The sequence below is a fragment of the Canis lupus genome, chromosome 28, assembly GCF_011100685.1.
Source record: "Canis lupus familiaris isolate Mischka breed German Shepherd chromosome 28, alternate assembly UU_Cfam_GSD_1.0, whole genome shotgun sequence".
In the NCBI taxonomy this organism is placed as follows: Eukaryota; Metazoa; Chordata; class Mammalia; order Carnivora; family Canidae; genus Canis; species Canis lupus.
The window spans coordinates 41,398,747-41,422,555 of NC_049249.1; the positions used below are offsets into that span (position 1 = coordinate 41,398,747).

General features: G+C 65.8%; 1 protein-coding gene across 1 annotated transcript; it reads left to right on the plus strand.

Annotated features, from left to right (window-relative positions):
- The first annotated feature begins 15,391 nt into the window (after positions 1-15,391).
- On the plus strand, positions 15,392-19,089 carry LOC491698. Its single transcript, XM_038577977.1, has 2 exons — positions 15,392-15,915; positions 17,205-19,089. The coding sequence occupies exon 2, from the start codon at positions 17,360-17,362 to the stop codon at positions 18,587-18,589; it is 1,230 nt and encodes a 409-aa protein (XP_038433905.1). The 5' UTR covers positions 15,392-15,915; positions 17,205-17,359; the 3' UTR covers positions 18,590-19,089.
- Positions 19,090-23,809: the final 4,720 nt, after the last annotated feature.

Genomic DNA, 23,809 nt, shown 5'->3' on the forward strand with positions numbered 1-23,809 from the left:
TTCGCAGGGTGCGTCGGGCTTGAGGGCAGGCCGGCGGCGCCGAGGGGTGCCCGGCTGGCCCGGGTCTGTTTCCTCTGGGAAACAGGGTTGTCCCCTTGGGTTTGCACCAGGCGTTTGACGTTCTGATCCTCGGGGGTCCAGAGCCCACCTGCCCTACCCTGGGTGCGGGGCTCAGCACATGGGGGGCACCAGCAGGGCAGCCCTGCTCTCTGGTGGGGGGGCATTCCTCGGCGTCCTAGAGCCCCGTGAGTCTGCACGGTGCCCCTTGGTTCAACTTTTCTTTCTTTTTTCTTTTTGTGCCTTATGGACGGAGCAGGTCCCTTTTCTCATTCTGACAATTGGGATGTCAGGCACTCGCGTCCCATCGCAGAAACTTCGCCACGTGACCGCCTGTTCGGGTCCAGGTTGGCGAGCGCTGCCCCTTCCTCCGTAGGTACGAGGGCTGCACCCCGACTCCGCCCGCAGTGCCCTGGGCGTGACCACAGGTGTGCACGGCGGCTCATCCCTGGGGACGTCTGTGCCTCATGGTTGCACACCCCGTGTGGCTCCCCGCCGGCCTCCCTGCTCCGCGTGGAATCCGTCCTGCCCCGTGCGTCCGCAGCACTTCCCGTGGTGACCGTCAGGATGACAAGCGTTCTCAATTCTGTTTGCCGGGAAGCATCGTTCTGTTCTTGCGCTTGAAGGAGTCTGGTCAGGACTGGGCGCTTGGCCGCCAGCCCCCTCCCCGCGGCGTCCTTCCTCCGCGGCTGCTGCTCAGGGTTCAGCCGTCATCCCGTGGCCGGTCCTCCCGGGCGCTCGGTCTCCGTCCTTGGTGTCGGGCGGCTCCGCTGGACGGGAGGGGCCCCGTGCACCTGGGGTCCCCTCCCGCAGGGGCGCCCCGTCCTGTTCCTCCTTCCCAGACCCCAGCCTCGCGTGTCTCAGGCCTCCTCACTCCGTCATCTCTCCCACCAGCCCTGCCGTACTTTCCACTCCTTCGCGGTCTTTCCCTCATTCTGGACGAGTTCTTCCGATCTAGTTTCCAGTTCACTTGTTTTCTTATCAGTTATATCAGATGTGCTGTCAAACGCATTCAGGTTTTTTTTTTTTTTTTTTTTTTTTTTTTATTTATTTATGATAGTCTCACAGAGAGAGAGAGAGAGAGAGAGGCAGAGACACAGGCAGAGGGAGAAGCAGGCTCCATGCACCGGGAGCCCGACGTGGGATTCGATCCCGGGTCTCCAGGATCGTGCCCTGGGCCAAAGGCAGGCGCCAAACCGCTGCACCACCCAGGGATCCCACGCATTCAGGTTTTAATTTCAATAATTATTTTCAATTCTGTTAGTTCTGTGTTTTTTAATTTATTTGTCTTTTATTGCTTTTATTTACCATGTTTTCAACCCATTCTTTTATTTTTTGAACATATTAAGCTAATTTTACGTTATTTGATCGATCATGTTAATGTCTGAAGGTTCTGTGGGTCTGAGTCTTTGTCCATTCCTCTGCTGACTCACAGTGCCTCGTTTCCTGGCCGACTTTGTCATTTGGGGCTGTGAGTTTATCTTTTTTGGAACTTTACCTCTGGAACTTCTCTGACGTGTCTGAATTCTTCCAGCAAAAATTAGTATCCGCTCTGCCTTGTGACCAGGGGCGCTCCCAGCCTTGGGTCGTTGGGTAGGGGTTCTCGGTCCAGTTCACTTTTCCTACAGATGCCTTTTCTGTGTCGCCTCTGCATGACCCTCAGCCAAAGCAGAACAGGACAGGGAGAGAAGCAGACTCCCTCATTTCACTCACAGCAAGACAGCTAGAAATAAAAATACCCCCGAGGCCTCTTACACATCCAATTTGGCTGCACTGTTTACGAGGGCTGTGTGGAGACGGGCTGGGGATGCTGAGCTGCAGCCCCGAGAACAGCGCTCGGCGGCATCTAACAGTTGCTTTTGCTTTTACCCTTTGACCTTTACTGCTGCCTTTTTTTTTTTTTTTTAAGATTTTTTTTAAATTCATGAGACAGAGAGAGGGAGAGACACAGGCAGAGGAAGAAGCAGGCTCCATGCAGGGAGCCCGACGCAGGACTTGATCCCGGGACCTAGGGTCATGCCCTGGGCTGAAGGCAGACGCTCAACCACTGAGCCACCCAGGCGTCCCCAGCAAGGTGCTTCTAAGGATAGATCCTGAACACACACTGGCAAGAATTTTATTCAGTAAAATGTTTAATGACCAAAGACTGAAAGCAGCCGAAATGTCCCAAGTCGTGTTGAGAAGTGACATATTCTGGTATGGTAACAAGAAGATTTGGATTTAGAATCAATGAAGTTACTAGAAACCTTGTCCTGAATTTGAATTAGAAGCATTCTAATTAACTCATAACGGATATTCCGTATATTCCAACACATACGTACGGTTAAATGAGTAGATTTCCTAAAGAGCCTGGATTCAGTTTTGGAAGTCAAGGAAGTTACAGAATTCTGAAGTTGGACTCAGGAGCCAACTTAACGGGGCCCCACTGTCAGAGACGTGACTTCTGAGCATCGTTGAGAGTCACAACTGGGATGCCTGAGTAGCTGAATGAAACATCAAAATATACTCAAACCTTTGAATTCGTAGTGACTTTAAAAAAAAAAAAAGATTTATTTATTTTGAGAGAGAGAGAGTGGCAGGAGGGGAAGAGCAGAGACAGAGTCTTAAGTAGACTCTGCACTGAGTGTGGAGGGACAGCTGGGGCTCAGCGGGTGAGCGCCTGCCTTCGGCCCAGGGCGTGACCCCAGAGTCCCGGGATCGACTCCCGCGTCGGGCTCCCCGCATGGAGCTGCTTCTCCCTGTGCCTGGGTCTCTGCCTCTCTCTCTCTCTCTGTCTCTCATGAATAAACAAATCTTTTTTTTTTAAGATCATACAGGACGGGATCCCTGGGTGGCGCAGTGGTTGGGCGCCTGCCTTTGGCCCAGGGCGCGATCCTGGAGACCCGGGATCGAATCCCACATCAGGCTCCCGGTGCATGGAGCCTGCTTCTCCCTCTGCCTGTGTCTCTGCCCCTCTCTCTCTCTCTGTGATTATCATAAATAAATAAAAATTAAAAAAAAAAAAAAAAAAGATCATACAGGACAGCAGAAGCAACACCTGTCTGTCTAAGCGGAGACACTTCTGTAAAAGTCAAAACCAAAGCACCAGAACCGCAGGCGCCCCGGATACGTCTGAATCACCACGCCGGAAGAACAGCGCAGCCCGTCTGCTCAGAGATACTGCCTGGGAGCTGCGGATTGGAGGCCGCGGAGGTCCCGGCACAGGGGAGCCCCGGGGAGCGCGCCTGGCCCTGGACGGCCGGCTGCCTGCTTTCCCGGTGGCGCAGACGGTGGTGGTATTCAGCAGTCATTGTCCCCGACGGAGAGCAGCGTTTTCTTGTCATGAAACATCTCATGGGTACAAAAGCACGTGTAGAGTCGCCTGTCCTGGCGGAACCAGTAGATGCCACCCCCTGCCCAGCTTAGGAAGGACCCAGAAGTCCCTCTGCCCCCTAGACAACGGCTTCTCTGTGATCGTCGGGATCTACGGTCAGATCGTGGGAGTCCCTCCCTGAGAAACACTAAAACGGAACTGACCGGTCCACCCTCTGAGGACCCACAGACTCGGGACCTGTGGCCGGGGGACCCGCCGGGGATGGGCCAGGAGGAGCCCCCACAGACCCCGAGCAGGCCGGGCTGTTGCAGGGGCGCCTGTGGCCGGTGCGGTGACCAGCAGGAGCCCTGAGTGCTGACCGTGCCCCGAGGCTGCCCAGGGACCAGAGTGAATGAGCCCGACTGGAACTGGGCCCCTGGGCCAGCAGGTCCACACGGCTTGGGGATCTGGCCAGGACACGCAGGAACCCGGGACCCCCAAGAGAAGGGGAACAGACAGCAGAAGTCTCCAGAGGGACAGCCCCCTGCCGGGGACAGCAGCCCTCTCCACAGCAGCGGAAAGGCTTGGTCTGGACGAGCAACAAGGGCACCGGGCTGGTGGGCCTTCCCAGCTCCTCGCTTTGCGGTGGGGGGCGCACCATGCCCCGGGTCAGATGAACAGGCCAGCGACCAGATCCGTGGGGGCACCAGGTAGGTGTCGGGTGGGGACGGTGGAGAAACACTGACCTTGACTCGGCACGTTCCTCCGCCAGCTCCAGGCTGCCCAGGACCGTAGGGACCGTGTGCGGGGCTCCGCATAGACCCCGGCTCCCTGTCTTGGAGACTGCGGAGGTGAGTGCAGACGCCAGGCAGTGGGCAGGGGATGGTGGTCTTCCTCCTGCCTTGGTTTCACTGTCCCCTATGCCTTGGATTACCCTAAGTGACCACGATGATCCTCAAACTATTTGCAAAGTGAGCCTTGTGCATCCATGAAATTTGGTCCTGACTTTCAGGGAGCTTGGGTTTGCCAGGAAGAGCAGTGCCGGCTGACCAGGAAGCTCAGGACTGGGGGTGTGGCCCCGCACGGTGGCTGCCAGCTGCCACCTCTGCCCTTGGAAATCCTGCAGGAGCTCCTGTGAGCACCAGGAAGGTCAAAGGGCAAGGGGCTTCCCTGCCCTCCCTGGTCACTGCACGGTCACTCTCTGCAGCTTGTACTTCAGGAGCTGGGGTGGGGTCCCTTTAAAATCCGTCGTCAAGTCTCCTCTTTCCAGAAACCTAGGGAGAACCGTGGCTACTAAGAGCAAGTTCAGGCATCATCATGACTTGGGGGAGCCTCCTGCTGCTAAAAACGGGTCCGTCCCCTCCTCCGGGCCACCCCCGTGTGGTCCTGTAGGGAGGGAAGGGCTTGGAGACCTGCACCCTGTGGTCTGGGCCCTGCAAGCCTCAGCTGCCTGCGCCCAGGCCTCAGTGAGCCCGGAAAGCAGGCCCCGTGGGCTGTGCCGCCGCCGGACGCCTGCAGACAGAGAGCTGGGGACACCGGCAGTCGCTGCCCGTCCTGACTCCCGCCCCAGTTAATGCGGCCTGTGGCAAAGCCCCAGCCGCAGGAGCCACCAGGCCTGGCCGCACCCCCAGCTGGGCAGGCGGTTCACCCACGCGGGCCCTCGCAGTCTCAGCACTTCACCCACGCGCTCCACGATTTCCACATGCGGGGAAATCCCCAATACAAGCCTGAACGTTTGCATTTGGTCCGGACGGTAACAAACCTAGTCAGTGAAAGTCACTAGTGAGTTCACGTAACAGTCCTGGCGCCAGACTGTTTCCCTTCCTGGTTCCCGCCTCAGTCTCCTACTGGGACCCCAAACCACAGCCGGTTCTGAGTGTCCTGCTTGCGGGAGGAAGGGACGCGGGAGTCACGCCCAGAGCGAGCCTCAGAACACCTGCCCGCCTGCTTTGCACAAGGTGGGAAGCTCTACGCTGGCCCCTTTCGAGGACACTGAAGGAAACTGCTCCCTGCTTTCCAGAGAAGTGTGGTAGGGACATGGTTTTAAAAACTCACTTTAAGGGGTGTCTGGGTGGCTCAGCGGTTTAGCGCCACCTTCAGCCCAGGGCGTGACCCTGGTCCAGGGATGGAGCCGCACATCGGGTCCCTGCATGGAGCCTGCTTCTCCCTCTGCCTGTGTCTCCACCTCTCTCTGTCTCTCATGAATGAACAAATAAAATCTTTAACAGTAACTTGTTTTATCTGTAAGACCCCGCAGGTAGGCTTGAGGCATCAGAACATGTACTAACAGCCGAAACATAGAGACTGAAACACAGAACAGGTGAGGCCGAGACCCACCTGGCGCCCACTGGGAAGCCAGCAGCCCGGCCACCCCCCCACCCCCAACCAGGTAATACACGCGGACACCGGCGCAGAGACCTGGCACCTGCAGGGCCGCCACCTCACTGTGCGCCGCCGGCCGCTGCTGCCCTGGGCCTGCGAGACGGGGACAGGGACGGGCCATGCGGCGCTTGCGCAGGGAGGACGAGCGGCCGCCGGGGAGCCCGGCCTCCCCTCCCCGAGCCCCGCAGCTCGGCCTCCAGCCCAGCGGGTCCCTGGAGCTGCGGCCGCTCGCAGCCTGGGGGCAGGTGGGGCGGTGCCATCCCTTCGCCGCGGGAGCCTGGGCGCCCATTAGCTTCGGGACCCGGAGCGGGGAGGGGATGGGGGTCCGCCGCCCCGGGCCCTGCTCCCCGCGCCCCTGTCCTCGCAGCCCGCCTCTCCCGGCGCCCTCGGCCAGGCCGCGCCTCCTGCCACAAGCTGCCTGGGGTGCCCAGGGTCCCGCGGAGTGGCCCAGCTTCCCTGCCCGGAGCCTGCCCCTCATGCCGCTCAGGCTCAGGCGCTCCCCCAACCCAGGGCCGTGGGTGACACCCATCGCCGGGCCTGGTGGCTCCGCTTCCGTCCTCCCGAGGTCGCCTCAGGCCCTGGTGGCCCTTCAGGCACCCGGTGCTGCCCACACCGGCCCTGGGAGCGGCCAGAGGGTGCAGCCAAGGCCCCTGGGCAGGTGGCAGGGGGGCAACCTCTTCGCCGCCCCCGGGGTGGCAGGGCTTGGCCCTCGGGCCCCTCGGCTGCTGGTGGCCAAGAGCGCTAGGCGAGGGGTGCTTGCCGTCAGCCCCTCCCACGCCGCACCGCTTGCCCCAGTGGGCCCAGGACTTGGACCCGGGACCAGGAACCAGAGACCAGGGACCAGGGACCAGGGACTCAGGAAGGGTCCAGGGGGGAGGGCCTGAGCCACCGCTGGCCGGGGCTGCTCCTGGGGAGCACACGGACCAGGTGCGGGCGGGAGGGGAGGCCCTGGGACACCTGCTCTTATTCACATTCTTTCCAAAACTGGACAGGCTCTGGATTAAAACCCTCGGCGGAAAAAAATAAAATAAAATAAAACAAAAATAAATAAATAAACAAACAAACCAACCTGGGCGGGTGCTGCAGGCTGCCGGCGGCCTCTGCCTGAAGTTTGAGAACAGATCCGGAGACCGGTCTGCGGGTGACAACAGACACGGGAAGCACAACCTGGATCAGTGCATGTTCATTTTTGAAAAACCAAAGTGGCTTTAACGAAATCCAGCTTGGGGGCCGGTTACCTGTCTGGCTCAGCCAGAGAAATTCAGTTAGAGAGCTCTTCCTCCGCAGATGCAGAAGGGGCCCCGGACCTTAGGGTGGGGGCTGGCGGCCACTGTGGGAGGGCAGCGCTCTCTCCCCCAGGGCGGGCTGCCCCTCCCTAAGGTAGTAAAGATGTTCCCAGTCAATGAAGATGGATCCTTAAAGCACTTTGATGGACCGTCTCCCGGTAGTTTACCTTCAGCCGGCCACTCACAGAAGCGTTTGAAGAAGAATTTTAATGAGGGCGACAGCGAGCTGCCCTAGCCTGCCCCGTGTCTGCTCAGGACACCCCGAAGGTGGCGTCTGGGTGGGTGGCGGGGGCGTGTGCTGTGGTCGGACAGGGTCTCAGACGCAGCAGCAGCCTGCACGACTCCCGTCTCGTGTGAAGAAAGACTAGACGGCGTCTCTGGCCGCCAGAAGAGAGAAAGCTGACTGTGGTCACCCGGCGCCCCCCACCCCGCGCAGGAGCAGGCCAGGCAGGCTGTGTGAACAGGAGACGGGCTGCAGCCCGAGGCTGCTGGATGCCGAGGCCACTGGCCCCCCATCCCAGGTGCACCCCGGGAAACACTGGCCCCATCACCCCACCTTCCCACGGCACCGTTTCCCACCACAACCCACCGCCTGCTCTGAGCTGTGCGGGGACACAAGGTCACGCAAAGGCCCACTTTTCCTTCCAGTGTCCGGTGCCTCCGTCTGGGCTGCCTCCGCAGGGAGTGAGCACATCCTTCGCTTTCAATTACAGAGCTGGGGGGTCTGGAAGCCCTGCTCGGGGCTCCCTTGGGGGAATCAGTGTAATGACTGATGCTAAGAACGGATTCATTTTGTAGGAATCCTACGGCCAAGTTTATGGACAGGACTAAGGTAGAAATGCCGGTCTCTCCTCAAAAATCTTGGTGTAGGGGAGTGTTTGGTGCCACGGATGTGGGGTCGTGTGAAGCCCAAGCTAGCCGGTGCCATGGGGTCCAAGGTGACATCTCTTTACTGAAGAAACCGACTGTTCCTCTTGGACATCAGGACGCATGTCCAGGTCCTCAATGGAAAGACTGGGGCAGACTTTCCCCTATACGTGGGGGCCAGTGGCAATCAGCAGTTCTCACCCAGTGGGACCACGGCTGGCAGCTGGCCCTGGGGTCTCACTATAGGACTCCTCCAAAGCCGCGCTTCCCAGACCCTAATGTCCCGGGAAGGTCCTGTTGGAAACCACTGGCAGCCGCCATTCACCCTGCAAGGCCGGGCCACTCCCCTCCCCAGGGGCATTCGGGCTGGAGCCTGACTTGTTCCTTCTCAACTTGGTGCAAAATTGCTGCAAACACAAGTGGCACTTTACCCAACCTCTGGCCAGAGGGGGCAGGAGGGACGGGACGTCCACCTGGAGGTGGACGGAGGGGTGGCCCCGGCCCGTCTGTCCTGTCTGCCGTCTGTCTGCCAGGCCAGCTCACTGCCACACCCGCCAAACCTCCAGAGCCCGAAAGCAGAGCAGGAGTCCCCCGGGGCTGAGCAACTCTCCATCCTTGCGGCCCCTGCCGTCTTGTCCAGGCCCGTACCCGCGCCCCAGCCCTCGGGGGCCTGGGAACACGCCCAGGTGCTCACCTGACTTAACACCTGCCCCAGAGGTGGGGACACCATGGTCCTCAGGCAGACAGACCCTGGGTGATCATGAGCCTCCCTGAAGGAGAGGGGATGCAGACACCTGCCGCAGGCCCTGCGGGAAGCGTCTAGAAACCAGGCCTGGGCTGTGCCAAACCACCGCCGTGACTGTAGCCCAAGGAAACCGCCTGCACATCTCGCCTCCAAAACCTCGCGGGGAGCGTGTGCTGTGTGGCATCGCCCCTTTTGTGCGAAGTCCTTACAGCCGCACAGGGGCCAGTCCACCCTGGGAGGCACCCGAGGCGCGGGGAGCCCGGTGACCGGGCGGGCGGCGTGGGGCCAGCCCTGGTGACTCCCGATGCGCGCTCTCACCCCTCAGGCTCCCTGAGCGCCAGCGGACCTGCCCCCTGGGCCCCGCACCACCTCTCCCAGGCGCCCAGCCCCAGCCCCATGGCCCGCAGGGGCCTGTGCTCTCACGGGAGCCCAGGAGGAGGAGGTAGGCGGCGGCGGCAGGCGGTTCCACCCTGTGAGGACCCGGCGCCCCAGCGACTGTCCACTCTGAGGCTGTGCGCCCGCCGCTGCGAGCCCTCCGAGACCTGACTGTCGCCCAAGACCCCGGCGCTCAGGGCTCCCTCCCGGATGCCGTCCGGATGCCGCCTGGGTGCCCCTCCTCTCCGGGTGGCTAGCTGGCTCACCGCCCTGGCCCCACGTCTGGCACTGGCCAGGCTGAGGAACGGGGGTGACCCATGCACACATGGGGCCTGGGCACAAGGTCTGGGCCTCAGGGACCCCTCCTGCTCCCGTCTCTCTGGAGGCCTTGCTGCCGTCCCTCTCAGGGCCCCAGGGGCCTGGCTCCGGCCCGAGGCTCCCTGGAGCCCCCTTAGTCCTTCCGGGAGTGGGAACAGCCCCCATCAGTGCTCAGCCAACGTCCCCACTTGCTGGGACGTTGCCCTCCCAGGCCAGGATGCCCTGATGGGTCAGATCCCCCCCGCCCCGGTGTGGGACAGGCTGAGGCTCAGCCAGGGGATGGCGGGGCCGGGCGGAGAGCTGAGCAGGGCAGCGGTTGCGCAGGCTCCAGCTTGGGAAGAGGGGAGCAGACGCGGGAACCCAGAGCAGCGTTGAGGGCAGAGGCCAGGCCCCTGGTGTCAGAGAGGAGGACGGCGCGGGGGGGGGGGGGGGGGGGGGGGGGATGCACTGGGCGGGGCCCCGGGATGCACGGGGAGGGGCCCCGGGACTGATGCAGAGCCAGAGGCCCACAGGTGGAAACCTCAGGAGCCTGCGGGGGCTCTGGGTCAGGTCAGCGGGGTCCTGGGGTTAAAAGCCCCCCCCAGAGCCCAGAGGATATGGGAGCACGTGCTGTTGTGGCCATTTTTGAACAAAGCCAAACAGCCGGAAGCTGTCTCTGGGAGGAGCCCTGGGGCTGAGGGGGGCAGTGGGGGCGGCCCCTGCGGCGGGTGTGGGCCGCGAGGAAAGCGGGCGCAGGGGGCAGGGTGCGGGCGCCGCCATCCTCTGGCCTCTGTGGTCCGGTGCACCGCGCACCGCCAGGTCCGGAGCTGCCGGGAACCTGCACGCCCCTCATCTCCGGGCTGGGGGCAGCTGCCGCTGCAGAGAGGCCAAGGGCAGGGGTGTGGGGGTGCTGTGGGCTCCCCGCCGGCTCGCGGCTGCAGGGACCTCTCCTGATGCGTGGGGACCACAGTGCAGTGGCTGCTGTCGGGGCCCCAACTCAGCAGCCCGGCCGAGGGACGGGAGTCGCAGAAGACAGGGGTCGTGCTCCCCGGGGAGGTGCTCCTGCCCAGCCCGGCGCTGTGGTGGGGCCTGCGGGTCCACAAGCGCCAGGCCCCAAGGCTGCGTCCCCGGGCCCGCCAGCCTCTCTGGGCTGCGCACACTGTCCCCGCGCCCACACTACGCCCAAGGGGTGTTCCAAGGGCCCGAATAAACAGGCGGTACCTCTCGGGGAGGACGGTGTCCAGGCGGGGTAATTGCGCTTCCCTGGCTGTGAAAACTGCTTCAGGGGCCGCGGTGTCCGGTAGATGCTGGGAGAACCGGAATCCGGGCGCAGCGCATCCTTGCAGAGCCCCGGGCGGGGCGGGGGGCGGGCTGGGCCTCCTGCGGGGAAGACCCCTAGGCCACCAGGCTGCAGAGACTCAGACCTGGGCCAGGCCCCCAGGAAATGAGGAGGCTTTATTTTTATTTTTTATTACTTTTTTCATGAGGCTTTAAAAACAAAAGAAACAGCTGATCACCTCCTACGGCTCCCACCTTCCAGAGCCCCATGTCCTCTTTTGGACCAGAGTGACCGCCCGTTCCCTTGTTGGGGAGAGCTGTGGAGTGGCCACCGTCCCCGGAGGATGGCCCCGCTCCCGCTCTGGACACCGGGAGCGGCAGCAGGCAGGCCCTACCAGGAGGCCCCAGGACGCTGATGGTCACTTGAGACTTTACCCTTTGCTTGGCCAAACAGCATATTCACTGCGTAATACGTGTCGCAGGCCCATAGGACATGTTGTTTGGGGCAGATCGTGGATTTTTTTTTTTTTTAAGATTTTGTTTATTTACTCATGAGAAACACAGAGAGAGGCAGAGACCCAGGCAGAGGGAGAAGCAGGCTCCCTGCAGGGAGCCCGACGCGGGACTCGATCCCGGGGCTCCAGGATCACGCCCTGGGCCGAAGGCGGCGCTAAACCACTGCACCACCTGGGCTGCCCAAGTGGAAGAACGTTTCTCAATCATTTCCCAGGGACAGGGTCATGAACACTGAGACTTCGGGGCCACGCAGAGGGCCTGACACTCGTGTCCTCATCTCCCATCTTCAGGCTGACCCAACACTGGGCGTCCGTTGCGTGTGAAGCTCTTGGGGCTGGAAGCTGCGGCCTTGCTGCTGGCCAGCCTGAGCCCCGGGGGTGGCCTCCGCTCGGGGACCGTCCCCAGGGCTTCCCTGCCCTCTGCTGCGGGGAGGTCTGACGCTGGGAACTCCAGGGGGGACCTGCGAGCCGCTTTCTACTTGGACCTGGAATTCGGAGCTGAAACCCTGATTCCCAAATCTCACTCCTGTGGTGGCCAGAATACCCGAGAAGCCAGAAGTGGCTTGATTAGGCCTGTAAATCCCAGGGGAGGCGGCTCAGGACAGCGGGGGGTGTTGAGGGGCACCGGCCTCAGTGGGGCGGTGCTGGACAAGACTCGGATGAGCGCAGCCCCTCCGAGCTGCCTCGCTCCGGGGACAGGGGAAAACGCCCCACGGCCTCACGGCCTCACATTTCCCCTCCTGAATTCTCCCTGACGTCCATTGACGCTCAAAACAAATCAGCCTCCACTGATTTCCAGGAGCTGTCGGGCTCCAGACGCAGGCCCGCCCCGGGAGGTGGGAGTCCTGCCTGCAAAGCCGCAGCGGGGACGGGGCCTTCTGGGGCTTGGAGTCGCCCTAACCCTGTTGGGCCTCGGAGCGGGGAAGGGCCAGGAGCTCAGGGCCCCGGGGCTCCGGGTGCGGACGAGTTGACCGGTGGCCGCTCCGCCCTGCCCGCCTCTCTGTGGCCAGCCAAGCCGAGTGGGCCGGACCCAGCTGGGGACTTGGGGGCTCTGAGGGGTGCCCTGGGTTCTGGGTCACATGGCGTCCCGGTCGTGCCTCAGGGCGAATGCGAGGACAAGTGGTACCTCCAGGCTGACCTCCAGGTTCTGAAGATGCTGAGTGGGAGGCAGTACCTGGTACGAGAAGGTGGCAGCCCCCCGGCCCCCGCCGACGCCCCGGCCCAAGCCTGGCCAAGGGGAGGTGGGCCCGGCCTCTGGGCAAGCCTCGACCTGTCCAGGGTCAGCCAGTGAGGGGCACCGCCCACACTCCGGGCAGGGAACGCGCCCTCCGCGGCCCCGAGGGTGCCGTCAGGGAAACCCCAGCATGTCTGAGCAGCGACTCTAAGGGCAGGAGCGGGGGGGGGGGGGGGGGGGGGGGGGGGCCGAGGCGAGGCCAACGAGGCTGGCAGGGGGGAGGAGGCCTGGAAGGTGGTGCCATGTGGTCACCACCCCACCCCCGGCTGGCTCTTCCCAGGTGTTGGAGCCCACTGACCGTGATGGGGCGTCCTTCCATGTGGGGCCAGCCCCACTCCCCCTTCGCTCCCAGATCCTGAGCTGCTGTGCCTGGGGGCACGGAACTCCGGCCGTCACCCGAAGGTCCAGCTGCAGGCCCGGCTGGCCACAGCAGCTCACGGTCCCGAGGGCCCCAGTGTCTGGACGGATGGACCCGGCACGACGCAGGTGCGTCTGGAAGCGGCCTGGACACCTGTCCGTCCTGCACTGGGACAATCCGGGAAGGACACTCGGTCCCTGCCTGAGTCTGGGGCCTCCTTCAGCGGCATGTCGCCTCCAGGCCCGTGGGGACGGCTGCCAGCTGTGCCTGTTTCCAGACCCTTTTCTGGGAACAAGCGGAGAAGGGGCCTCCTGTGTGCGCCCTAAATTCTCAAATCACCCCCTGGGGGGTGCGAGCCACAGTGGCCTTCGGGAGCCGTCCTGGGCAGCAGTCACCATGGACACCGTGTGGTGCCACGACCCCGGTGGCTCCGACGCCCCGCACAGCTGCCCCACGGCGGCAGTTCTGTTTCCTGTGTCGGCCCTTGTTCTGGAAGGAAGTCAAAAGAAATGCTTTGTTGGGACGCCTGGGGGGGCTCAGTGGTTGGGCGTCTGCCCTCGGCCCAGGTCGTGATCCTGGGGTGTCGACAGACGGTGAGGGGACAGGGGCCGAGCGCAGACGGGGGCTGTTGGGGGCTGAGCAGCAGGCGCACCAAGTGAGGCCAGGCCCGGGGAGCCTCAAGCCTCCGGGCACCTTCCAGAGCGTCAGGGCAGGACCGGTCGGGAAGCAGGTGGGAAGGGAAGCAGCACCCTGCACGGAGCTCCTGAGCTCTGGGGGTCACCCCCTCCCAAGTCCCTGGTAGGTTTCTTAGGAGCAAAGTCTTTCCTGTGCCAGGGACAAGGCCCCAAGGACGACTGACCACTGCCCAGGGATCCCTGACCGGCGATGGGGGCGCCGGGGCTGTGCACGCCCCACCCCCCAGGGTCTGCTCTCTGTGGGCTGCCGAGGAGGGGACCCCCTGGAAGAGGAGGGGACTTGCAGGCGTGTCCCCCACGCCTCCCCAGGTGCCCCTCGCCAGTCCCGACCCCGTCCTTGGTGCTGGATGCCCAGTGACTCCCTCGGAGTCAGGGTCGGGGTGGAGGGGGTGGGCCCAGGCCTGAGGAAGGACCAGGATTCCCCCCACCCGGCCCCCCGAGGAGCAGGGCCCCCCAGCCCTTGGTCAGAGGCAGCAGCTGCCCTCTCAGGCCCGCCTGGCACACACTGGACCCCTGGGGGCGGGGGCGGGGGTGTCAGTGCTCTGAGACCCCAGGGACCCCCAGGACCCCTGCCCCTGGTGCTGAACCTAAGGAGCAAACCCCCTTGGTGAGGAGCAGAGTCTGCTGGGGAAGCAGAGGTAACAAGGAAGGTGGTGACGGTGGGGGGGGTCCCCACTTGAACCCCACCCCAGGCTACTGTGTGAGTGAGTGTGGGGCGCAGATCCTCCCGATGCCCCCAGTTCTTCCCCTTGGCTCTGGTAGGGAAACGAGGTCTGGGTCTGGGGCCCCCGGCCTTGCAGAGGGGGAGGGGCATCCATGGCCGTGGGGGGCAGGGTCGTGTCCCCAGGTGCCCCCAGAGCCAGGAGGGCAGGGGTGTGCAGCTGGGAGGCCCTGCCCAGCAGACCTACCGCCCAGGGTGCCCCCAGTGGGGGGTCAGGGGCTCCCACACAGCCCTCCCGGGGGGACTGTCCTCGGCCTTTGCACCCCGCTGCCCGCCTGCCCCCGTCTCTCCCTGCCTTCCTGGGTCCTGGCAGGTGGAGCCACCCCTGGCGCCGTCCCCTCTGCTGAGCAGAACTCCAGAGGCTCCTGCCCTGTCCTCGTGGGGGGGGGGGTCACCCCAGGCCACCCCACTTCTGGGGGCGGGTGCTGGGGAGGGAGCGTGTCTGTGTGATTGGGGGGCAGGGTGTGCAGGGAGGGTGGCCCCTCAAAGGACTAGTTGTGGAAATCCTTACCGGGGCCGCCGGGCTGATGGCTCAGGTCACGCTCTCAGCGTCGGGGGGTCGAGCCCCGAGCCCCTGCGTGGACCCCAGGCTCAGCCAGGAGTCTGCTGCTCCCTTTCCCGCTGCCTCCGCCCGCCCCCCCCCCCCCACTGTGCGGCCAGCGTGTGTCTGCTCTCTCGCTCTCGCTCAAGTAAATAAAATATTTTGAAAAACTCTTATCCTCCAAACAGTGACAGTGCTGCAAGCGCACGTCCCTCGACGTCCCGTTGTTTCAGGCACAAGTCCATCAGCTGGACATACGGCCTTTTTCTAGGGGATTCGGTCCTCAAAGGGCAGGCCCGTGTCTCCAGGCCTCTTGGGGACGGTAGCAGGCTGTGCCCCAAATCGGTGGTGACACGTCCCAGGCCACCGCGGCGTGTGCAGCCTCCCTGGCATCATGGCATCGAGCTGCTTCGTCGATTCTGGGTTCTGCTGTTTGTAGGATTCACGCAGGAGCGTGCGGCTTGGAGTTTCTCCCTCAGGTGTGAGTCCGAGTAGCTGTTCCACTAAGTGACCACAGGAACCGGAACCGAGATGGCGCAGGTGGGAGACGGGCCTCTGGCTCAGGTGGGGGGGCCGTGGGGGCGGGCACAGGCCCCGGGGGGCACAGACGCTACTCCCCTGGGTCACGGAGTAGGACTGGGGGAGGGGGGGGCCGGGGGTGGGGTGGGGGAGGCTGCGGCTCCAGGCCTGGGAGGGCGGGGGAGGCGAGCTCCACTGTTTGGGGAAGTCACCCAGCTGCCATCGGCTCTTGGAGGGCATCGCCAGCCCTGGGGACACAGAGGATGCCCCCTGCCCCCGCCAGACCTGCTCCAAGGAACCAACCGGGGGCGCCCAGCCCTCCCCGCCAGGCAGGCCCCGCTGCCGCGCAGCACCCAGCATCACCCCCGGGCCGATTTCGAGAGCGTCGTGGCCGTGTTACTCCCACCGTCCGGCCCTGCGAGGTCCCCAGCATCGTTCTCAGAAGGGGCCCTGTCCACCCACCCCCATCCCACGCCAGGGGCCTTCCTCAATTTGCTTCCCTTTTCAGTTTCCCACTGCTCGCGCTGGAGCAGAGATGCCTCTAGAAAGTGTTGGCTGCAGACTTCCTTCTGTCTGAGGACAGTGCTGGGGGGTGGGGTGGGGGGTTCCGGGTCGCCTCCCAGCCCGACCCCTCGCCCGAGGAGCAGTGAGGCCAGAGCCTGCACTATTCGGGCCCTCGGGGCCCGGAGCAGGAGCAGCATCGGAGTCCCGGCGCCTCTGGACCTGCGCACCCAGCCCGCCTGCAGGACGCCGGTGAGAGAGGGGGGTGGGCAGCCCTCCCTGGAGGGGGCCAAGGTGAAGCGTCCCCCACAGCCCCGCTCACGGGACATCTGGCTGCAGGGGGAAGGTGCCCGTGCACCGGGCCTGCCAGGCAGGAAGGGTGGACGCTACGGCCTCCTGCAGCAGCTCCATCCGTGCTGTGCTGGGTGGGCTGCGGGACGAGCCCCCTCCCGTCACCACCGTGGGCGCCCTGCCTCCAGCCACCGGGGAGAGCAGGGGCGAGGCCGCGGCGGGCAGGTGGGCTTCTCCTCCTCGGTCTCCCAGAGCTGCTCGTGGGCCCTCCTTTTGTGCCCCCTGCTCCTGCGCACCCGAGGGCAGGGGTCTCAGCGGGGGCTGCCTGGCACGGTGGCATCTCAGCCCACTCTGCCCATGAGGCCGGCCCGGGAACCAGCCGCCACGCGAGGTGTGCAGGGTGCCCAGGTGGTGGCGGGCACGAGGCGGGGCCTCAGCCGGGAGTCCTGGGGGGTCGGGCTGGGCGAGCCTCCTGGGAGAGCGGCGCACACCTCGCGGGGCCGGGTGTCCAGCTCGGCCTCTGGGCGCTCTGATCACCAAGTCTGAGCAGCGAAATCTTGCTGCGAGGCTATGGAGCGGCGTAGAGACCTGCTGGCATGTTCTGGAAGGGGCCCTGGGGAGGGCCCAGGTTCCCGCACACGACACGGAGCCTGGGCTCCTAAATGATAGTGATTTCTCAGAGTCTGGAGCCTGGTGGTCGGTTCAGGGCACCGGGCTACTGCCCCGGTGGGAGGGTGGGGACCCCCTGGCGGCAGTCGCCCCTCACGGGCCGCCCTTAGGCCCTGACCACCTCCCAACGGCATCCCCTGGGGTTAGGGCTTCGAGGAAGGGATTTCAGGGACGCGGCCAGCCAGTGCGGGGCAGCCCCCTGACCCGTAACCGCGGGAGAAGGGACAGGAAGCGGCCCCGCGGCTCCAGCCCTCAGAGCCGGTGTCTTGTGTCACCAAGGAGGACGCCCCAGGTGACGGCGCACGGCCCCGGGCGCTCGGTCACTGCGTGCGGCAGAGAACCGGAGGCAGGCCGGGCAGTGGGGGCGCCCCGGGGGCGGGGGCTCGGGCCTGGGGGGAGGCTGGGGGCCAGGGCCAGGCGATGGCCGAGGGGCGCGGATGGCCCTCCCGGTGGGTCCCGAGCTGGAAGGGGGCGCGGAGCAGGAGCTGGTGGTCACTGCCGGGGCAGGTGGTTCCTGGGGCTGCTGGCAGCTCCCCCGCGGCCCCTGGGGCCTCACTGCCGTTCTGGCCCATCCTCCGCAGCGGTCCTCCCGGCCTCCTCAGCGGTCCTCTCGTCCTCCAGTCCTCCGCAGCGTCCCCACCGAGGGAGTCTGTCTTCGGGTCTCACAGCCTGAGGGCGGCTTCCTTCTCCGGAGACCTGAGGCGGCTTCCCGGGGGTGGATTCCCAGGCGGTGCCCATGGATCCCGGCCCCGAGGAGGAAGGGGGGGCCCTGGCCATCCCCCCGCTGAGGCCCGGCGAGAAGTTCCACGTGTTCGTGAGCTACAGCAGCAGGGACGCGGCGTGGACCCACACGCTCATCGGCCGCCTGGAGGCGGACCTCCCGGGGCTGCGGGTGTGTCTGCACGAGCGGGACTTCGTCCCCGGCAGGAACATCCTGGAGAACATGGCCGAGTGCATCCAGCAGAGCCAGAAGGTGCTCCTGCTGCTGAGCCAGGACTTCGTGCAGAGCCGGTGGTGCCTCCTGGAGGCCGACCTGTCCCTGTTCGGCTACTGCCTGGAGAGGAAGGCCGTCATCCCCATCCTGCTGAAGCCCTGCCGGGTCCCGCTGCACCTCAGCCACCTGACCTACCTGGAGGCGACCGACAGCCGCTTCTACCCCAAGGTGCTGCGGCTCCTGTGCCAGGCCACCCTGTGCGGGGCGCGCTCCGTGCCGGCCCTGCGCCCGGCCGCCTCCCTCTACAGTGGGAAGGCCCTCCTCACCCTCAACTGCATCAACAAGGACAGCCTGTCGTCTTGGCAGGTGGGGACCTTCAGCACCCTGAGTGTCCCGGACCCCCTGAAGGAGGTGCTGGAGGAGCCCGAGGTGTACCGGCGCGCCCTGGGCGTCCTGAACGGGGCACAGTCCCCCAGGTCCTGCCTCCGCTACCTGGGCTGCAGGGTCCCGCTGGGCATCTTCCTGATTCTCATCTCCTTGGTGCTGCTGTCCTTCACCCTGATCCTGGGGCTCCAGCCGAGCCCGCCGGCTCAGCGCTTCCTGCTCCTCTTGGGCGGGGTGTTTTTCTGCTCCCTCGTCTTGGTCCTGGCGGTGAACACCTTCTGCTGGTTCCGGAGGTTCTCCAGGAGGAAGATGCGGGAGCTGGTCCTCAGAGCGGGCGAGGCCAACCTCCTGCTGGCGCCCCACTCCGTGCTGGTGGGCTGTGACACCATGAACAAGCTGCACTTCGTGTACGTGCTCCTGGAGGAGTGCAGGCAGGTCTTTCTGGAGTGCGCGGAGGGCGAGGCGCTGTTCCGGGAGGCCATGCTGCGGTTCTCCTCCAGCTACGCCTGCTGCGTGGCCCACGCGTACTTCCCCGCCTCTGAGGACGTCCAGGGGGCTCAGGGCCACCTCCAGCTGGGCCTGTGCTTCTGCCAGTTCGTGTCTCTGCAGCTGAAGAGACACCAGGGCCTCGGGGTTTACCCCGTGTGATGGCAGGACGGGCCGGGGACAGTGCCTCTTGCCTGACTGCCCGGCTGCCCCCTGGCTGGCCCCGCGGACACAGCCTCCCCGGGGCCTGGGGGGGTGCACACGGGACCCTCACCTCTGGCCAGGACGGCCACCCTCGGGCCCTCACACCGCCCCGGCGACCCCGCAGCCTGCTCGGAAGGCAGAGGTGGCATCAGCCCAGGTGGCCTCACAGTTTGGGGAGGCGGCATTTCGGACAGGCTCCCCGAGAGGGTGCTGGGGAGAGCAGCAGGCTTGCCTGTGACCCCCGGGCCCCTTGGGGTGCGCCTGCCTCTGCCTGACGGCCCGTTAGTGTCCAGGGGACCAGGGCGGACCATGCTGGCCCGCGGCGGCCCTCCCCTGACTGCTCTTCCAGGCACCGGCCCCTCATTCCCGGACACGGAGCGCGGGGCGGGCGGCGGTGGGGTCCAGGCCCGGCGAGGGGGACGCACCCACGGGGCTCACGCCGTGCACCCGAGAGCCCTGCGGGGCCAGCCACAGCCGCCCTGCGTCCGTCCCCACGCGGACACCCCGTCAGCCCCGCGTGTCCGCCGCCTCTCCCGCGGGGGCCTGGGGCTCTGGGGCGCGGCCCGGCCGGGACCTCCGACCTGCGCCGCCCGCCCCCGGGGCCCGCTCCCGGGCTCAGAGCTCACCTCGGAGCTTCTGGGCTTCCGCAGACGCTCTTCCCCGGGAGACCTCAGGTACCTGCGGGGATGAAACCCGCGCGCCGGTTCTGGACGTGGGGGCGCAGCAGCGGCAGCGCTGGGGGAGCAGCAGCAGGGCCCCGCCGCCCCGCCCCGCCCCCGCCCCCGCCCCCGCCGAGCCCCGCCCCCGCCCCCGCCGAGCCCCGCCCCCGCCGAGTCCCGCCCCTCCGCTCTGCGTCTGCCTGCGCCGCTCTGCCCCGCCCCTCCACTCTGAGCCCCGCCCCCTCCCCTGAGCCCCGCCCTCCGCTCTGCGTCTGCCCCCGCCGCTGTGCGCCCCGCCCCCTCCCCTGAGCCCCGCCCCTCCACTCTGAGCCCCGCCCCCTCCCCTGAGCCCCGCCCCCGCGCTGAGCCCCGCCCCCACCGAGCCCCGCCCCCCGCGCTGAGCCCCGCCCCTCCGCTCTGCGTCTGCCTCCGCCGCTCTGCCCCGCCCCTCCACTCTGAGCCCCCGCCCCCTCCTCTGAGCCCCGCCCTCCGCTCTGCGTCTGCCCCCGCCGCTGTGTGCCCCGCCCCCTCCCCTGAGCCCCGCCCCTCCACTCTGAGCCCCGCCCCCTCCTCTGAGCCCCGCCCCCGCGCTGAGCCCCGCCCCCACCGAGCCCCGTCCCCCGCGCTGAGCCCCGCCCCTCCGCTCTGCGTCTGCCTGCGCCGCTCTGCCCCGCCCCTCCACGCTGAGCCCCGCCCCCTCCTCTGAGCCCCGCCCTCCGCTCTGCGTCTGCCCCCGCCGCTGTGCGCCCCGCCCCCTCCCCTGAGCCCCGCCCCTCCACTCTGAGCCCCGCCCCCTCCTCTGAGCCCCGCCCCCGCGCTGAGCCCCGCCCCTCCGCTCTGCGCCTGCCCCCGCCGCTCTGCGCCCCGCCCCCTCCCCTGAGCCCCGCCCCTCCGCTCTGGGCCCCGCCCCCTTCGCGCTGAGCTCCGCCCTGTTCTGAGCCCCGCCCCTGTGCGCCCTGCGGGACCGTCGAGACCCCCCAGGGCTCCAGACCCGGAGGGCAGGGCCTTGGGCAGCAGGGGTGGCCCCAGGTGCTGCCCTGAGCCTCAGCGCGTCCGTGAGCGAGCAGCTGGCAGGTGATGTCCGGGCGGATCTGCGGTTGGAGCTGCGCACCTCTCCCCGCACCCCGGGTGCCCGTGCGCGCCTGGGCAGGGGCCGCACCGCGAGTCTCCGGGTGGCTGCCTCGCATCCGTTTTGTGCGGCGTCGTGCTGACCCCGGCCGTCCGGGGAGCTCGGGCCCCAGACCCCAGCACAGAGCAGCTAGCAAACAGTCCGCGACCCGACTCCCCAGCAGCCCGTAAGGTCACCAGCGCGCCCGCCTCCCCGCCCCTCCGTCGGGCCCCTGCGCAGCCCCGCCCCGCCCCCCGCCCCGCGGACCTGCCCAAGCCCTGCTCCGGTGGTTTGGACCGACCACCTGGCCCTAGCTCGGAGCCCCTGGGAGCGCGGTGAGCCTCTGCGCCGCCGCTGTCTGCGCCCTGCCTTGACCCCGGGCTCCACGTGGCCTCTCCAGCCCTGCGGACCCGTCCTCAGGACACGCGAGCAACAAACTTCTCCATTTCAACTTCTCGTGTGAAAGAACAGCAGGGCCTGCGGTCTGTTGCTGAACCAAAGCCGGCCACCCGGCGGCCTGTGCCCACTTAACCTGGGGTGATTGAACACAGGCTGGCCCGCTCGCCTCCCTCCTGGGGCCAGGACTGCCCGGGGAGGCCCCCACAGGGGCAGGAGGGGGGCTCTGGGCAAGGGGACGGCGTGAGCACAGGCCCTGGGCAGGGCCAGGTCACAGGAGGAGCTGCCGAGTAGGGGACGTCCTGTGAACCCCAGGGCTCACTGAGCGGCTTTGGGTGCCAGAACTTTCCTGGGGGCAGTGCTTGGTACCAGGATCCTCCCCGAGGGGCCCCAGCACCCGGTCTCTGAGCTATCCAAAAAGCAGGGGCCATGGTCTGGGCCCCAGGCTGAGGAGCAGTAGGGACGCCGGCCCCCACAATTGTACCATGGGGTGAGGACTCAACAGGCTCACCCGTACCTGCCCCCTAGAGCCACGCTCCTGGGGGCACACAGGGCCCTGGAGAACCCTCGGGGCCTGGCAGGCTATACCCTGGCTGTGCCAGAGAGCCCGGGAGCCCGTGCTGAGCTGGGTGAGCAGCCAGGCCTTTTAGGCCCTGGACTCCTGGCTGCGGCCCGGGAACCCCGGGGGCAGTAATGGGGGCCCGTGGGCTGAGGCCTCTGGTGTGCAGGGGCGCCCACGTGCACACGCAGCCCCTCCACTCCCTGGCAAACCGCGGGCTGACTGTGGTGTTCCTGCCCTGAGCACCGTGCCACGTGGCCCAGAGGCAGCACACGGATGAAAGACAGATGACAGTCTTGTCACTTCAGAAGGCCGTGATTTTTCAGGTCACGGAAGAGCACAGCGGCGCACAATAAAGAGAAAACATCCAGGCGAACCATCTACAGGACCGTTGATGTACTCGGGCTGCGGGAGGCCCAGACGCCTCACAGGTCCTGCGGGCCCGGGGATGCCAAGGAGGCTGAGCCCGTGGGGCTGCCCCGAGTCCCTTCTCTGCTCCCCGCGCCGTGTCCTGTTAGCTCCCCAGTGCTTGCACGAAGCCCCCTACCGGGCCGGGCAGGGTGAGGCTGGGGGGATACTAGGCCCCAGGGGGTGGTGCCCCCGGTGCCCTCGCGGAGCAGGGTCTGGAGCTGGCTGTACTCGGTGCCCGCACTCCCAGCCAGTGCTTCTCCCCAGGGCGGTGTGACCCCGGCTACCTCCCCGCAGCCTGGACACAGGGGACACAGGGCTGCCCCAAGTCCCCCTGCCTGCCTTGACCCTGTCCTGACGCACACCCGGTCGGTGCTCCGGAGGTCTAATGGGGCCCGGTCCCCCCGCCCCCAGGCACGCCTGCTGCGCCCAGGAGCCTGGCCCCCCGCAGAGGGAGAAGCCGCTGCATGCCCGACCTCCACTGTCCACCTGCGGGGCACCCGAATGCACCCCCCTGGGCAGGTGAGGCAGGAGGCAGGGGGTTTCCTGGGACCTGCATCTCCTGCAGATGCCTCAGAAGTGCCTCAGTCAGTCCTGGCCTGGTTCTCGGGCGGGGTGGGGGCGGGAGGGGCTGAGGCTCTAAGCAGTCCTGGGGGCACCTCACTGGGCTGCCGGTCACTAGGGCCCCAGCTGCTGTCCTGGCCAGCGCTGAGTCTTGCTGTGCCAGCCACTGGGGTGCACCCCATGGGGCCACTGCACAGGCGGCCTGAGGCCTCCGCGGCAGCACCAGGGCTCGCTGTGAGACGGGAGATGAAGGCCTCCAAGACCAGCTGATCCCCCACTGCAGCTCGGGCCTGGCTGCTGCAGGTGACTGGGGCCCTCGGTGCCCTGTGAGGCCCTGCAGGTCCTTCCAGGACTCCCCAGGTTCCCTAGCCACCCCGCTGCCACTGCCGCTCCACCTGGCTGGCCTCTGCCCTGTGGGTTCTGGAGACCACTTCTGGGGGAAATCTATTCAAAACACGCATCAGGGGCAGCCCGAGTGGCTCAGTGGTTTGGCGCTGCCTTGGGCCCGGGGTGTGATCCTGGAGACCCGGGATCGAGTCCCATGTCGGACTCCCTGCGTGGAGCCTGCTCCTCCCTCTGCCTGTGTCTCTGCCTCTCTCTCTCTCTCTCTCTCTCTGTGTGTCTCATGAGTAAATAAATAAAATCTTAAAAAAAAAAAAAACACGCATGAGGGGCAGCCTGAGTGGCTCAGCGGTTTAGGGCCACCTTCAGCCCAGGGCGTGATCCTGGAGACCCAGGATCGAGTCCCACGTCGGGCTCCCTGCATGGAGCCTGCTTCCCTCTCTGCCTGTGTCTCTGCCTCTCTCTCTGTGTCTCTCATGAATAAATGAATGGAATCTTAAACACACACACACACACACACACACACACACACACACACACATCAGGTCAAACTCTGGCCTATTGAACCCCCAGGGGCGCTGCCACCTTCTGCTTGCCCCCACCCACCGCCCCAGCCTGGGGAATGGTGTCTGCCCAAGAGAACGTGCCCGTGCATCTGTGTGTGGGGACATCTGCGGAGAGGAGACAGTGAGAGGACACGTTTGCATGCATGTGTGAGTGTGCATGTTTGTGCACGTGCAGCTCGTGTGCGTACGTGTATATGAGTGTGGGCACGTGTGGCACGTGTGTGCAAAGTGGGCACATTGTAGGGCACCGAGGGAGGAAGAGTGTGTTCTGGCTGCTGTGTTGCACTGTCCTCCTCAAGCTGCAGCCCTCAGGTCACGCCGTGGGCCCCACATCAGGGTCACCCCCGGGGGTCACACCTCGGGTCAGAGCGGGGGTCCCACTACAAGCCACCCAGGCACCTGCAGTTGTAAGAGGTGCCAGGGTGCTGCAGCCCACCGCAGTGTGGAGCTACCCCCGCCCCCCGCTCCTGTGAGCTGGGCCTCCCTCCCAGCCGGCCCCTGCGCACGCTCCCGTATCCTCTCGGCAGCAGCTGGCAGGTGCGTGGCAGGCGGACGAGCTCTGTGCTCTGTGCTCAG

Bases quoted from the DNA above. Each gene is read 5' to 3' on its own strand.
- LOC491698 (XM_038577977.1), top strand. From the start codon at position 17,360: ATGGATCCCGGCCCCGAGGAGGAAGGGGGGGCCCTGGCCATCCCCCCG.